Source organism: Euprymna scolopes, chromosome 12 (genome assembly GCF_053919585.1).
Source record: "Euprymna scolopes isolate OS-2025 chromosome 12, ASM5391958v1, whole genome shotgun sequence".
Classification (NCBI taxonomy): domain Eukaryota; kingdom Metazoa; phylum Mollusca; class Cephalopoda; order Sepiida; family Sepiolidae; genus Euprymna; species Euprymna scolopes.
Genome location: NC_136493.1, coordinates 151,513,518 through 151,530,510, shown reverse-complemented (window position 1 = coordinate 151,530,510; position 16,993 = coordinate 151,513,518). Strand labels below are relative to the sequence as shown.

Below are 16,993 nucleotides of genomic sequence, written 5' to 3'. Positions count from 1 at the left end.
TCAGGTTTTGAAAATGAAAATGCTCGAGTGATGTTCAATAATTCCAGTGAAGAAAACCCAAATGTTAGTTTCTCACAAACTCACATTCCTCAGTTTTCTGTAAGATATTTGCATCAAGCAGACTTTGTGAAAAAGGAATGTGTGTTTAAGTTATCAACTAATGAACGAACATGCTATTTTTCTACAACAGAACTCTCTAACTTGAACATTTATATTTTCTTTTTCAAATCATTCTAACATGTCTTTTTGAAATGTTATAAGTTAAAATATACGAAAATGTTTTCTTTTCATTTCTTTTTTTGGTTTTAATTAAAATTTTTGACTAAATATTTTCACTTCAGCATTTATGATGTTTCTGCATCAATTTTAAAATCTTACACTATTAAAAAAGAAAAGACAAAAAAACTCATGAAGTATGATTTTTTTTATTTTCTAGAAAAGTACTTTGATATGAACAAGAAGCAGTGCAAAGAAGCACTGGATATTTATAAAAAGTTCCTGGTGCGGATGGATAAAGTATCAGAATTCCTTAAAGTCGCTGAAGTGAGTAAAATCGTTTCTAGCTTTTTGCCAATTTAGCTTTTACAGCAAATCAACCCCTTTTTTTGTAGTGTTCTGGGGGTGGGGATTAATGTCAAAATAATTTTGCCATGAAAGCCGAGACTTCAAATGAGTCATGTCATTGGTAGTGGACTTGGATAACTTTTATTTCATCAAAGAATGACTTCCTCTCTCTTTTCCCCAACATGCATACTCAATGTCTTTTAATTTTGACTTCATTAGTTGATTTTTTTTTGACTGGTTTGGTTGTTTTTAGTAGTGTATACTTAAATGAAGGTTGCCAACATCCTTGTGAAAGTGGTGCTATGAAACCAACAGCATTCAAATTTGGCAGACCTATTCTACTTCATAATCCCCTTAACAACTGTCACCTCCCAACAGATGTGTTCTTCGGAAGCATTGGAATTAAAGAAGTGATTATTAAAGAAATCTCTGTTGCTTATTAAAATAACTTCATTTTAGCATAACCCTCTAGTCAAGGGGAGGGTGTTTTGAATATAGACTTCAAGCCCGTGCATATGTCTGTCAAAGTCCTTACGGCAGAGTGGGAGATATCCAGGCATGTTAAAGTAGTTAGAAGGGATAGAGAAGTGTAGGTTAGACTCACTTAGTGCTAAGATATGCGGGGTGTTTGTTAGGAGAAATGCTTCAACATCATTTAAATTAGTTCTAAGCCCACGGATGTTCATAAATGCAAGCCTCAAGGGAGGAGACAATTTGGTTTTGTTTGAGTTTTGTCCTGATTTAAACGTAATGTTTAGATTGTACTGTCTTTTTTTTTTTTTTTAAAGAGTTTCAGTTTAGGTAAGGGGTACTGAACAAGTGGTTATGCAGAATACCAGACATGCAATACAAGTAGACCATCAGCTGACCTTCCATCTACTAGGATTGTGGTCTCAGGAAAGCCGACCGGGGATGAGTGCAGGGGCCCTTTCCATGCACAACATGGCACGACAAACATCCCCGATATTATTCAACTGTTGATGGAGCAGCTGCTCTAAGCGCTACCAAAGAGTTAGGGTTCCTGTACTACCAGTCGGGAACAGCAGCCAGGAACTGTCAATCTGGTACCCTCAACCCATCAGACGATGGTCAACTCAATCTACTTGTACTGGCATTATGGCATTCAAGCACTCTGAGTGCCCAGTTTACAGGAATAGGATGTGTCAGGAGATGGGAAAACGGCGTTCATTGCCCTAGTCAGTAAACAAGATCGACCACTGAGAATTCTGTAGAATACCTGTGATTCGACCTCTATGCCTAGCTAATAGGCAAAGAAGGAGTATGGAAGCCGGGTGATAGTGCCTATCTACTCATTAAATAACTGTAAGAAAGAAATGGCGACAGCTAAGAGAGAATTTACTGAAACCACCAAAAAACTCATCAAAGCACAGAAATTAGGAACCCGTGACTTCTGGAAAATCTACAACAGTGTAATAAATAATGGGCAATCAACAATTCCCACACTATCCAACAATCATGAAGTTGTTTGCTCAGCAACTGAGAAGGCTAACATGCTTGCCAGTCAGTTTGCCTCCAACTCCACACTGGACCCTGCTAACCACCCCCTCCCTGACTTTCCTTTGCGGACAGATGCCACACTAGACGATCTGAAAATCACCCCTTCTCAGGTGCATGCTATCATAAGAAATCTTGACATTGCAAAAGCATGTGGACCTGATCTCATCCCGGCTGTGCTATTAAAAAAGTGTTCCGCCGAAGTAACTCCAATTCTCTCCAGATTTTACAACAAATGTCTTAATGAATTTTGCTTTCCTGCCTGCTGGAAAACTGCTTCTGTAGTACCAGTTTTCAAGAATTCTGGTGAAAGAACTGACCCGGTAAACTATCATCCCATTAGCCTCCTCCCACTTTTTGCCAAAATATTTGAGACCATAATTAACCAAGCTCTTGTCCATCACCTTACAGAATCTAAACTTCTGACTGACCAACAATATGGATTTAGACAAGCCTGTTCCACAGCAGACATCCTAACTGTAATCTCAGGACATATATACCATTCACTGGACAAAGCGGGGGAGAGTAGAACAGTAGCTCTAGATATATCTAAGGCTTTTGACAGGGTATGGCATGAAGGCCTCAGGAAAATCAGATCATACGGTATCACTGGAAGAATACATAACATAATTAAATCCTTCTTAGATAAGAAAAAAATCCAGGTTGTCCTTGACGGTCGTACATCGAAACAGTATGATATAAATGCGGGAGTGCATCAAGGGTCTATCCTTGGACCTCTATTATTCCTAATATTCATAAATTACCTCCCTGACAAAATTGTCTGTGAGATGGGTAGATATGCTGACGACACCACGCTCTATAACAGACATGGCAGGAAAACAAATGAACACATATCTAAAGAAATGGCAGAAACACTAATCTGTAGTGGAATGGGGACAAAAATGGATGGTCATATTCAATGCTGCCAAGACTAAACTTGTTTCTTTAATAACTACAAGAAACCTTCTTTGCCACCAATAACAATGTCTAAAGATTCTTTATCTGAAAGTACATCTTTTAAACTCCTCGGCCTAACGTTCACAGGAAACATGAGTTGGAAAAATTATGTTAAGAGCATTGTCAGGACCGCTGCAAAAAAGGTAGGTTCTCTCTACTGTGCTAGAAAGCTTCTAACGCCCAAAAATATCCTGTACCTTTATAAGGCCACCATTCACCCATGTATGGAGTATTGTTGTCATATTTGGGCTGGTGCATCTGCTACTAGTCTCTCACTCCTAGACAATGTTCAAGAGAGAGTCGCCAATCTAATAGGTCCTGAACTTTTATCTAAACTTCAGCCTCTGTCCCATCAATGAAATGTAGCATCCCTCTGCCTGTTCTACAAGTACTTTAATTGTGAATGCTCCGACTAACTGTAAGCACTTGTACTGCCTCGACGTAAATATCCCCGACCAACCCTACAAGCAGCAAAATCCAATCTCTCCACAGTTGAGATCCCTAGATGTAAAAGAGCCTTCTACTCCAGTAGTTTCTTCCCTAGAACCGCTAGACTTTGGAATTCCCTTCCGGATCCCTGCTTCCCCAACTGTACTAATATGCATAAGTTCAAGTGTAATGTGAATCGACAGCTTGCTGCTCAACTCCCCACATAGTACCCCTGTAGCTTATATTCCTGATAGTAGCCCCTTACATCAAAGTGGCAATGTGCCTTGTTTGGGGTGAAAATGTAGTAAAAAAAAAAAAAATATAACCCTTTTCCAACATCCAACTAATGATTGGGGAAGGAAAATGAGATATTAACATTTTGCATTGATTCTTAAATTTTTATGAGAAGAGAATTTACAAAATACTAAATGAAATTTTCTTTAAATCTTAGTTTAAATTATGCTAGTTCAGGAAGATTACACGGTTGTCTTAAACATTTGCTAATGGTTGTAGCTATTTAGAATTAATATTTTAATATACTTTTAATAAAACAAAAGCAACAAAAATGCTATTTTAAGTTTACTGTTGCAATGATGGAAAACAAAGTCTTCAATAGAAATGTATGATTGAATCATGAAGGCATCTTTTGCGATAAATTTCTTTTGTTTCAAACTTTAGCACAATTTACTTGCATAATATCTTAATAAAAAAAAAAATGAATCATTCAAATTATAAAAATACTAGCATATATGATGAGTTTTCCACTTTTCGTGAAATATTACAAGTTCAAAATCTTAAATATTTTTCATTCGTTTTTATTAAAAGTAAAAATTATTCAGGTGTATGATATTGAATAGAAAATAACTGAAAAACAATTGCAAAAAAATAAAAAAAATAAAAATAATTGTCTAGTTAAATTCGAACCCATGATGGCATAAAATTTTGGAACAGAAAGCAGGCATGTTATAAGTTCACTGATCTAACCAAAATATCTTGTCCTAACTTATAGTATTTGAGTTTGGCATGGCTCTTAAATAGTTCCATTGTCTAAAATAAACATAAATATAACCCTTTGCCCTTTTAAAATAAAGCAAAAATAAATAACAATCTTTATAATCTGGGTAGAAAATGTGACAGAAAATATTGTACAACAAAAATCTCTTAAAAATAAAACTACTTGATCAATTTATGATTAAAATATTATGACAGACATACAACTCTGCTTTATATATTTATATGCAGGTTTTCTTTGTTTATTTCATGTTAATCTGTTAAATACTTTTTCTTTCAGAATGTTGGCATTGACAAAGGAGATATTCCAGATTTAGCAAAGGTAGGTGTATATATTTTTGTGTGTGTAGGGTGATATATAATGTGTAAAAGAGTATAAGAAGGCTATAGCAATGCAGAGAACAGTGTGTTAAAATGAACAGCTGGTTTATTGCATTGCTATAGCCTTCTTATACTCTTCCATATCTATTTACCAGAAATGCTTCAAATAAACTACCTTTCCCTAACGGGAATAATGGAAATAGTTTTCTGACGAAATAGAAAGATAAAAAGGAACATACCATCGTTTCATCTTTATCTGATAAGTCTCGCAATAAAGATGAAATGTTGGTAAACAAGGAACTTGGTTTGTTCCTTTTTATCCCTCTCTCTCTCATATATATATATATATATATATATATATATATATATATATATATATATATATATATATATACTACACTAGCAAAAGTACCCGTCGTTGACTGGGTTCAAAAACACCCTACAGAAAATGGACTGATTTAGGAAAGTATGATAGGTTATGAAAAGGAAGGGTTGTAAAGAGATAGCTTCGAATTTGGGGCTATCAAAACCAAAGCAAAATATGATGAAAGTAAAAATAAAATAGATAAACCCCATAATTTATTATACCATACCTGTTCACACTGAAACACTTATCACAATATTCTGTGGATCTATATTAAAAAACCTTGTTAAACTTTGTGACATATTTACATTCTATGGAGGTCAGGCGCGAACGAACACCCCATAATTTTATTATACCATATTTCTTTAAACTGAAAAATAATTATGAAAGTATACTTACGCAGATAGATATGAAAAGTCTTTATTAAAGTTTGTGCCTATTTCCATTCTATGGAGGCCAGGCGTGAACGCAGACCCCACAATCTTATTATACCATCCCTATTTAAGTTAAAACATACTTATCAAAGTATTATGTACATCTATATCAAAAACACTTGTAAACATTTTTTTTTTTTGTTTAAATTTTTTATTTCAATACTTTGTGGACCAGGCGCGAACGCAGACCCCACAATTTTAATGACTCATCATTATGCCAGATCAAACATACCCGTTCCTGTGTCTCGATACATCTTTTATCATTATATGTGATCAGTTTTCTATAATAGTCAACCATATAGGAGCCTATTCATGACCAGACACACACACAGATGTTCAGCTTTGTATATATACTGGGGTGGGGGGTTTAGAGGTGTGTGTGCTCGGGTGGAGTGTTAATTAAAACATAAGAATAAGCGAAGTAAATATTTTAAAACTTTAAAAAATCAAAAAAAAACTAACGTAAGGCAAACGAACGATGTTAAATGTAAAAATCGGAAAAAAAAAAAAGAAAGCAGAAAAAAAAACGAACGTTAAAACTTCTTTAAAAAATCTTAAAAAAAAAAAAAAAAAAATACATGTGAAAAATGGCTTAAATAACCCCGGAGGGTACCTGGCATTGCCCGGGTGTTTCAAGGTGTGTGTGTGTGTGTGTGTGTGTGTTTGGGCGGGGGGGGGGGGTTAATCAAAACATAATGAGAAGCGAAGTAAATATTTAAAAAAAAGACAAAAAAAACTAACGTAAGGCAAACAAACGATGTAATGTTAAATGTAAAAATGGGAAAAACAAAAAAAGAAAACGTGAAACAAAAAAACGAACGTTAAAACTTCGTTAAAAAATCTGAAAAATAAAAAAACCCAAAAAACATGTGAAAAATGGCTTAAATAATCCTGTGTCAATATTAAAATTTAAAAAATCAAAAAAAAAAAAAAAAAAAAAGAGACCTCACACCACGATTCGAACCCATAACCTTTAGATAATGAGGCCGCGCTCTAAGACAATGTCGACAAAATTAGATTGTTTTTTTTTTTTTTTTAATTTAAAGTAAATCATGTTCCGACGTCATATGACGCATGCGTAGAAGCGAACTTGTCTTGAGAGGACGGTTTTTGCTGACCCCTCCCTGTAGAAAAATGATGATTTTAGGGAGAAGAAATTAATGTTTTTGGCCAATTTTTCGATATTTGTCGGGCAAAGGTTGGAAGTTTAAAATGATACCGATCTCGTGAAAATCCATGACTGTATCGAAAGTTTTTGCGTGACATACAAACATGCATACATACATACATACACACATTTTTGCTTTTATATATACATTAGTGGGGGGTACCCGGCGATGCCCGGATGTCTTGGTAGGTGAGTATGAGAATCGAACTCGTACCCTTGAGTTGGAAATTAATGTGTGAAAAAAAAAAAAACGTGCGATGTTACCATTGGGCCACCACGACATACAGCGTAGACGTGTTTGAATTTATTTATCTAACTATAACTATAAAAACAGGCGTGCGTAATAAAAGTTAACTTTGCTGCTTCCATTTGACCTAATTAAGAAGATCAAATAGAAGTCACACAGCGTCAGCGTCTGAGTTTGTTTATCGAAATTTGACTGTCTGATATACAAGATTGATCAAAGCTGATTGCTTCTGGACGTTTTTCCCGGCGCAATGCCGTGAACACGTCCGTTTGAGTTTAGTTTCACTTTATTTATACTAAAAACCACAATCAACATGCAAGAAGCCAAAATAGCAATAATTTTGTAAAAATCGACGTAAATAAATCTATATGCTATGCGCTTTCCTAATTCCTAGATATTATTATATAGGACCTATATAAACAGTTTTAAGCGATAGTAACGACCCCGGGAGCGTGTGCGAGAAAAGCCTTTTGAAGACATACACGAAATGGTCACACACATTTTGCCTTATATATATATATATATATATATATATATAGAGAGAGAGAGAGAGAGACTAGCGGGGGGAGGGGGTACCCGGCGTTGCCCGGGTGTTTGTAGGTGTGTGTATGGGTGTGGGGGATAAGTAATAACCCTGAAACGATGTTAAAAAAAAAACAGCGAGAAAAAAAAAAACGCTGCGTGTATTGGGGGGGGGGGTAAACTAAAGAATAAGCGAAGTAAAAAAAAATAAAGAAACGTTGCCCGTGTGTCTAAAGATGTAAAAGAAAAAAAAATAGTTTTGGTCGTGAGGCTGGATTGAACCCGGGAGCCTTGACGCGGAGGTGAAACAAACTCCAACCACTTAACCGTGTAGGCCAAGAGTAAGACGAATTAATTATAGTGTTAAAATAAGGCTTATAAAGCGAGTGAAAGAGATTTGATTGACAGATAGCCACTAAATGAGGTCATCGCGGGAGCGTTACGAGATGACGTAGCAGTATTTTATTTTTTTTGTTTTACTTCACATTAGCGTTTATTAAATTACGTATTTCGTTTCCTGTCTAGACATCTTTCTCTCTCTCTCTGTTTGCGTTTGTGTGTGTCTCTCTCTCTCTCTCTCTCTCTCTCACACTTCGTCTTCCTTACTCTAAAGACTGTTACTAAAAAAGAAAATGGCGTCTGGCTGTTTTTTTTTTTTTGTAAAAACTTTGATTGTTAATATTTTTTGTAAGCGTATTTTTTTTTTACTTCACATTTTTGGCTTGTTATTTTTCGTTTAACTATCGTATCTAACTATTTTTAATGTGCTATTAACTTTGGTAACATTGTCATAGCGTAGAAGTTCATAGTTTAGCTTGTGTGAGGGTTAAATTTTTTTTTTTACCGATGACATTTTTAAATTTTAAATTTAGACTGCCATTAGAGCTTGCTGACGTCAAGATCACGTGACATTACTCAGCGGGTTTTAAATACAAGTTGACCCAAAATAAACGGCCCCGTGTATACTTTATGTAGAAGAGTTGGCGCCCGTATTTTTTTGGGCAGTTATAAATCGATTTAAAAATATGTAATGTTTAACATTAAAATGTCATGCGACGTACATGAAATTTGTTCAGTTTTTCAACTATTTAAAGTAAATCAGGCCATGACGTCTGGCGCATGCGTAGAACCGGTCGTCGTCACAAGAAAACCATTTTTGTTGGACCCTCCCCCCCGGTCGAAAACTGTCGATTTCGGGGTGAAAAAATGAACATTTTTGACCAATTTTTTTATATTTTTCAAGCGAAGGATGGAGCTTTGATATGATACCAAGTTTGTGAATTTTCGTCATGTCTGTCGAAAGTTTTTAGCAGACACACAAACATACACACATTTTCGCTTTTATATATATATACTAGCGGGAGGTACCCGGCGATGCCCGGGTGTCTTGAGGTAAATCAAAACGGGGGGGGGGGTTAAATAATTAAAAAAAATGTTTTGGTAGGTGAGTGTATGAGGATCGAACCCGTACCCTTGAGTTGGAAATTAATGTGTGAAAAAAAAAACTTGCTAAGTTAACCATTGAGCCACGGCGACAGACAACGTTAAGCAGGTTATTTAACTATAAAAACAGGTGTGCACAATAAAAGTTAACTCTGCTGCTTCCATTTGACCTAATTAAGAAGGTCAAATAGAAGTCACGCAGCGTTTGGGTTTGTTTACCCAAATTTAACTGTTTCATCCCCCAACAGATGTTGGGGAGGGGGAAAGCCGCTCCCAATTGTCCCGATTGAATAGCAACTGATCAAAGCTGATTGCTTCTGGACGTTTTTCCCAGTGCAATGCCGCGAACAATCAACATGCGAGAAGCCAAAATAGCAATAATTTTGTAAAAATCGACGTAAATAAATCTATACGCTACGCGCTTTCCTAATTCCTAGATATTATTATATAGGACCTATATAAACAGTTTTAAGCGATAGTAACGACCCCGGGAGCGTGTGCGAGAAAAGCTTTTTGAAGACATACACGAAATGGTCACACACATTTTGCCTTTTATATATATAGATATAGACTAGCCTGGGTGCCCGGCGTTGCTTGGCTGTTTGTAGGTGTGTGTTAAAAAATCGGAAATTCCCCCCCCCCCCCAAAAAAAACAGCAAACGAGCGTAAAACTTCTTTAAAAAAAAATCGGAAAAACAAAAAGGACGGCGTTGCCCAGGTGTTTGGAGGTGTGTATATAGGTTGGGGTGTGGGGGGTAAAGAATAAACAAATTAATAACCCTGTTTAAACTTTTTTTAAAAATCGGAAAAACAAACAAAAAAAAAAAGCGAATGGACGTAAAACTTCTTTAAAACAATCGGATAAACAAAAAAAGGAAGAAAAAAAAAAACATAGCGAAAAAAAAAAATGGTGTGAATAATCTTGTTTCAATATTAAATGTTTAAAAACCGAGAGGAAAAAATATATCTGATAATTGAGATTGAACCTGAAATCTTAAGATAACGACGCTGTCACTTAACCCATTGCGCTATAGACGCGCGGCCGAAAGTAGGTCGGTTTTTATATTTAAACAAATTCAATGTACAACGTCTTTTGCGCATATTGACGCATGCGTAGAAGCCATCTTGTCATGAAGATACGATTTTTTTTCGACCCCTCCTGGTAGAAACAGGTGTGGTTGAGAGTGAAGGAATGAATGCTTTAAAATTAAATACATTCTGAAATTGCATCATATTATTATTTTTGGTATTGGCCCCTTCTACTTCTTCTACTCAACGTTATCCATGTACATTACAGATTTGAAATTCAAAATCGAAATATTATTAAAATATTTTTAAGTATTAAGATAATTATGAAAGGCAATAACTAGCATCAACTAAGCATTTTTTATGAGATAATTTTCGACGCTATGAACAATGAAACGATTTCAAATAAAAAAAAATATGACCTCATCTCCACAATAGTCCTTGAGTCCATTGAGGCAGTTTACGAAAAGGAAACAAATTAATTTGCAAACTAAAAATAATAATAATTTAAAGTACGTGAGAATAACAGCAAAAGTGAGAACATAGTCCAAACAATCCCAATATTATCAATCCAAATATCAAAAAATTCAGAAACAATAAAAAAAAATAGTGCTGACACTTAAGAAAAAAGAAAGACAAAAAGGAAAAGAAAAATAACTAATAATGAATATGAAAAGAAAATGTTTGAATGCCAAATGAATTAGAAAAGAAAAAAAAATGAATATTCTCAATCTAATTCTAAGAAAAATATAGACAACATAAAAAATGACCATAAAAAACGAAATATCTGTTTATATAAAATTAGCTAGGTTTATATATTTATATGCATAGAATTCGCTCCTTTACTAATTAACTGATCATTATGAAGTTTGAAACACAGCTGCTAGATGTAAGGGGTCGTAGTGTGGGCTATATTTAGTTTAACTTAATTTGATGTAAAATGGAGTGGAAAACCTTCTTGCAAACTTGAGAAATTTTAAAAATAGGTATTAGACATCAATTAATATTCCCCAAAAAGCCAGTTTCTTAGGAATATTTTGAAGGGCTTTTACGTGGTATAATATTAGTACAATCTTTTATTTGCAAATTGAAATATTTCACATTAGCATTGAAGTTGATCATTCAACAACAATTAAACAAGATTCTCTGAAGTTCAATTTTTTTGTACACCTTTTAAGCTTAAGACGTAAATTTGAGACATTTTCTAAAATCAAAATCATGTAAGCTATTTTTAATCAAAATTGGAACAAGAATTCTAGACATAAGGTTTTGTATCATTATATCCTGATTTTAATTATCATAAAAGAATATAAAAATCCTACTAAAGTATTCCATCCAGGGAATTCCTTTTACCTCTCCCAGGATAGACATTCTTCTAGTTGTGTATAAAAATATATCAAGAAAAAATTATAAACTTACGATACTAACATTCCAAAATACGTTCACATTTGTTCATAATTAGAATATTTTTAAATCTGGATTTGCATGTAAATAATTTATTTATAGAAATACTTTGTCTTTTTGCTTAAATAATGATTGAAAGTCGTTTGAATCATTTTATTTTTTTTTTCAGTGATAACGTTTTAGTTTTTATTTTTTTGCTCCCTTCAGATTATGTCAAATTTTTCATCTCATATTGTAAGTTAAATCTAAAATTTTAATTTTATTTTGAATACTTCCAATAATTTTTTATGGCAATGCATCCATTCCTTTTTGCGGTTCCTTAAAATATATGAAGAAGAAAAAAATGAAAACTTTTTAAAAACCTTTCAACTCCTTTTTTCATTTTTCCAATTCTCATGCTTTCAATGAAGATTTTTTTCTTTTATCACTTTATACAATTTTGAATATTCGTTGGACCCCTTGGAAATTCCATAATTGCTTTCTCAATTTACTGTTAGCATTTTGAAATGTTTGCCAAATTTAATAATTGTTGTTCGCCTTTCAGCGGGGCTGTAGAATATGCTGACTTCCTTTCTACAGAGAGTAAAAGGCTCTCAATGAGGCCCATCTGTTGGCCGTGGATAGCAACTTGTAATGTCTAGGGACAGGATTTTGATGGTTGAGTGATTTGGAGGTCAGGGTTGAGTACCTTCACTGTTTTGGCTCTTACTCTGGCTAGACGGGTAGTTGGAGTAGCCTGATCCGATCGGTTGGTCAGGTGAAGCCTTAGCATCTACTCCCAAACATACCTACAAAACCAGACTCATATTTGTACGCTTAAAAATATCCGATCTTAAACAGGAATAAATTATCACCATTTTTATTATTTATTATATGGATGGATGTTAGAAGGCACTGAGACTCAATCAGCGTCACAAGTTTTGTATGGGGTGATGCACGTGGGAGGTGATAGATAGTCTGGGTCTCTTGCGCTGATGAGTATGCTGACAAAGATGTTCTTGATCTGTCAGGGCAAGTGGGTTTCCTTCCTGATAGCTCCCCTTTGTTGACTCTAGCCTTGTTGTGAGGGTGGAAAAAATATTGAAAAATACCAACTAGGATGTACAAAATTCATGGTCTTTAAATCTATCAAAGACATTCCTTTATCAAAGGTGTCCCGCTTTGTAAAAGAAAGGGTTATATCCTCTAGGATAATCTTCAAAACCGTCAAAAAGATGAAACCTGGAATGCTACTAATAGAAGTCGAAGAAACCAAGTAGAATCTCTACTTATGATTTTCCATGTCGTAAAAATAAAAGCATTTACCCGCCCCCGCCCTGCCATCAAACACTGAACACCTTTAAAGAAATTGGCGAGAGTCACAAACTATCCTTCTGTATCCCCAATGAAATGAAAAAATGGCTAAAAATAAAAAATGAAGGGATTACAGAGTATAAAAGAATCACCATTAAAATCCGCTCAGTGGAATGAGAGACCTGGACCACTACAAAGATGCAGTCAGACAACCAAATGTGCAAATTGCGGTGGAGATCACACAGCATACACAAGAACCTGAACTATTTAGAAAAGAGAAAAAGAAATACTTTAAAATAGGAAGCTAAAAGGATAGTCAAAATGTTGTAAAGAAATATTCAAATATACTCCAAAGAATCGCTTCAACTACCGAAACAAAAGACAAATACAAGGAACTACTTGAAAAACTTAAACAAATAAAACCTAATAACTGGTCAAAATTCATAAATGAATTAAAAACTATTCTTGGTAAATCAGAAACCCCCTCCATTAATGAAAATCTGAAACCCATTCTGAACAAAGACAAAAATGAAAGTTCATTGATCAAATCAAACAACAAAAAACATTCTTTAAATAATAAGTAATCTAAAACTCCTAATATAAACCCCACCACCACTACCAAAAAAAGAACTAACCCTAAATTAACCTCTACACATACCAACAAACTCCAAAAAATCTTTGGGCACAAAGAACCAAGAAACAAAACACGATTCAACATCAAAAACAAGAACACAATCCAACTTTAGTCCATAACGAAACAGATTCAAAAGTTTAGAAGTAATGTGTATAAAGGAAAAAAACCCTGAAACACACATAAAGTCAAAGACCCTATCAAGATTGAAACCAAGATATGACTAATAAAATCATACAATGGAACATACAAGGTGCAAAAACAAATTATAATGAATTCCTAATACTTATCAAGAATTTGCTTATAAGAAACATTCCTTAAGGAAAACAATGAGCTTAAATGTAAAACACACAACCATATAAACAAAAATCCTAACAAAGCATCAGAATGCAAATCCATAATCATAAATAACAAGATACCACAAAAGCAAATCAAAGACTAATTTACAGGCAGTTGCTGTGTCAGCAACCATACACAAAATAATCACAATCTGAATCCATTAAACAATCCAACAACTCCCAAAACCATTTATTTTGATGGAAGACTTTAACTGTCACAACGAAATTTGAGGACGTATTGAAACTAATGTTAAAGGTCAAATTATAGAAAAATTAATCACCAAAAAAAAAAAAATCTGTCTTAATAATAACGAATCCAATGCATACCGTCATCTTGAAACAAGCTCATACTCGACCATAGACCTAACCATAGGTGATCCTATCATCTTTCTGGACTATAGCTGGAAGGTCCATGGAGATATTTGTGGAAACAATCATTTCCTAATTATCCTAGAAAATTTGAACCCTCAACACTGGAATATCCAAAAGACTAACCGGAAAAAACACCAGCAACATGAGAAAATGTTTCTTCGTATAAGGTTCTGTGATCATGACTCGTCCAGTTTTCCAAATTTAATGAGCTCCTGTATATGATCTTAAGACCCCATTTGGAGTCTGTGAGGAATATGGAATTGCCTCTGAGCTACCATTGCTTCCAAGTTCATTTTAGATCAGAGTGGTAATACTTATTACTGTGTCTGGTACTACCAAATCAGGCTGTCTGAAGATACTGACTTCTTGAACCCCAAATGCACCAAACATTGATGTTTTTTTTTTTCCTTTCCTTTTGGAACACTCAATCATGTTTTACAAAAAACAAAAATATTTTTCTTCTACGAAAAAATAAAACCAAACACCATAAAAATATTCGAAGATATAAAAACTTTCATCAAAATTACTCAATTCCAGCAGGGAAAGTCAGAATTGGTCCTTCAGGCGTCTCTTGATTAGTTTGATTTTCTGGGTTCTTACAATGAACTGGTTTTTAGTAGCCATTTAGAAACAGATGGTCTTTTTGTGTACAGTGGAACTTGTATTTTAATTTGGTCAAGCTAAGAATTTGCGTTTGCAAGTCTATTGGTTAGTAACCTCCAGAGAAAAATGTTTATTTGTTTTAGACTAAAGTTGTAAATTTATTTGGAGAGAAAATTCTTTTATTGCAAGACCACTCAATTGATACTGCAACCAGTGTTGGTATTGATGAACATTTTTAGATGAGCACAAGGAGAAAGCGATCGCAGCTTGTGCAGTGAACACACATAGAGCATGTTCAGCAACATTAGAAATACAGACTCTTACATTTGTAACTATAAAAAGAAATACGAGGTGCCTTAAGTTTCCAGACTTTTTTTCATATAGGCACTTTTATTGATAGCACATACATGAAACTCTAGTCCCCTTTGAAGTAATCTCCTCCGACTGTTGTGCACTTGTTTTACCGTTCCAACAACTTCTGGAAGGCCCCATAGAAGTCCCCTTCTGTGAACGTGTCAATGACCACGAAGTCTATTTTGTACTCTGTCAATGCAGGATAGGCTTTTTTTAGCAGCTCCTGCCCAGATGTGGCAGCAGTACTCCATCCTTGGACGTACTTGGCTTTTATACAGATAGAGAATTGCATCGGTAGTGAGATATCTTCTCGAGCGGTAGAAGGATCCCACCATTTTCCCAGCGTCCCTGGCAACAGACCTGATGTACGTGTTCCATTTCAGATCAGGAGTAAAGGTCAAGCCCAGAAGCTTGTCAAAACATGGAGCCTCCCCAAGACAAGAGCCATCCATTTCAATTGATGTCAGATGGGGATCAGAGCGTTTATGGTGTAATGATAGAAGCTTGGTTTTGGATGCATTAAAAGTGACCAGCCATCTGTTCCCCCACTGTACCACGCGCTCAAGATCAGAGGAGAGAGAATTAGAGAGAACTTTGTCATTTACGGCATTTGATGTGTTGCCGTAGATGGTCGTGTCATCAGCATAGATGTCAACGAATGATTTAAGTATGTGTTTTGGGAGATCATTGATGTAGATCAGGAAGAGAGTTGGGCCCAGGATGGACCCCTGAGGAACTCCAGCATTAATACTGTGGGCTTCTGATTTCTGCCCATCAACCACTACTCTTATGAGCCTATCAGAGAGAAATGATTTAATGATTGAGAAAACATTACCAGTGATACTGTAGCTGGAAATCTTGTGAAGTAGGCCTTTATGCCATACCTTATCGAAGGCCTTCGATATGTCAAGAGCAATTGCCCTGGAAAGGAAACCTTTGTCAAGAGATTCACTAATCCTATGAGATATAACCGTTAGCACATCTGCTGTAGATCTAGCGGAGCGGAAACCATATTGCATGTCACTAAGAAGGTTGTTTCTGTTGAGGTGGTTGACTACTTCTTTATTTAATATGGATTCCAACAACTTACTCATGACACACAGGAGACTTATTGTTCTGTACTGAGAGGGAGATGACTTTTCACCTGAATTCTTAAATACAGGGCATACTGATGAGGTTCTCTAGGGTGTTGGAAAGCACTTCTCCTTAAGGCAACGCTTAAAGAATTTTGTAAGTATGGGGGCAAGTTCAGGTTGGAGTTTTTTCAGCACTATAACTGGAATGCCGTCAGGGCCAGTTGCTTTACTGGAATCAAGGTTCTTGTTTAGCTTGGCGACCTCACGCACAGATATTTGTATGTTGCATAGCGTGTTGTCTGTTATAGGAGGAAATATTTGAACTATAGGGAGCGTGAGGAACTGTCTTGATGACCATCTTGGTCAAAGGGTCTGTGACAAGAATGGAGTTGTGGACTGATGCATTGTCCTGATGGAAATGCCACTGACTCAATTTGAAGAGTGCTGACTTCTTCCGACGAAATCTCTTCCTAAACTCCTTTAAAACCTCGACATAGCATTCCTTGTTGACTGTCTGTCCAGTGGGAATCCAGTGCATGTAGATCGTGCCTGTGCTGTCAAAAGAGGGATCATTATAAGTTTCTAAGTGAATTGGCTCTGTCTGACCTTCTTTGATCTGTCTCTTGATCTCTGGGTCATAGCAGTAGATCCAGCTTTCATTGCAGGTCACCAGAGCATCAAAAACTGCGGGATCTGAATTGATGAGTTCGACCATCTCCTTGCTGTCATTTTGATTTTCTCTGAGCACCCTTGGAACAAATTTGCACATCTTCAGTTCCTTGCGAATAATTGTGTGTACAGTTCCCACACTGACATCAAACTGTGCACTTATTGTCTCTATAGACACACGACGGTCCTTAAATTCTTTTTATTGGTCAATCAACTCTAGTGTTATGACTTCCTTACTCCTCTTACATCTCT

The 16,993-nt window shown here is 35.4% G+C and overlaps 1 protein-coding gene across 45 annotated transcripts in view; it reads left to right on the top strand.

Annotated features, from left to right (window-relative positions):
• LOC145291553 (phosphatidylinositol-binding clathrin assembly protein LAP-like) overlaps nucleotides 1-16,993 on the top strand; it is a 343,700-nt gene that overhangs the window by 215,521 nt on the left and 111,186 nt on the right. For all 45 annotated transcript variants that reach the window (XM_080137599.1, XM_080137598.1, XM_080137615.1 and 42 more), the window contains 2 exons: nucleotides 437-543; nucleotides 4,757-4,798. In XM_080137599.1, the coding sequence (XP_079993725.1) occupies nucleotides 437-543; nucleotides 4,757-4,798 (149 nt within the window). The remainder of the gene's footprint in view (nucleotides 1-436; nucleotides 544-4,756; nucleotides 4,799-16,993) is intronic.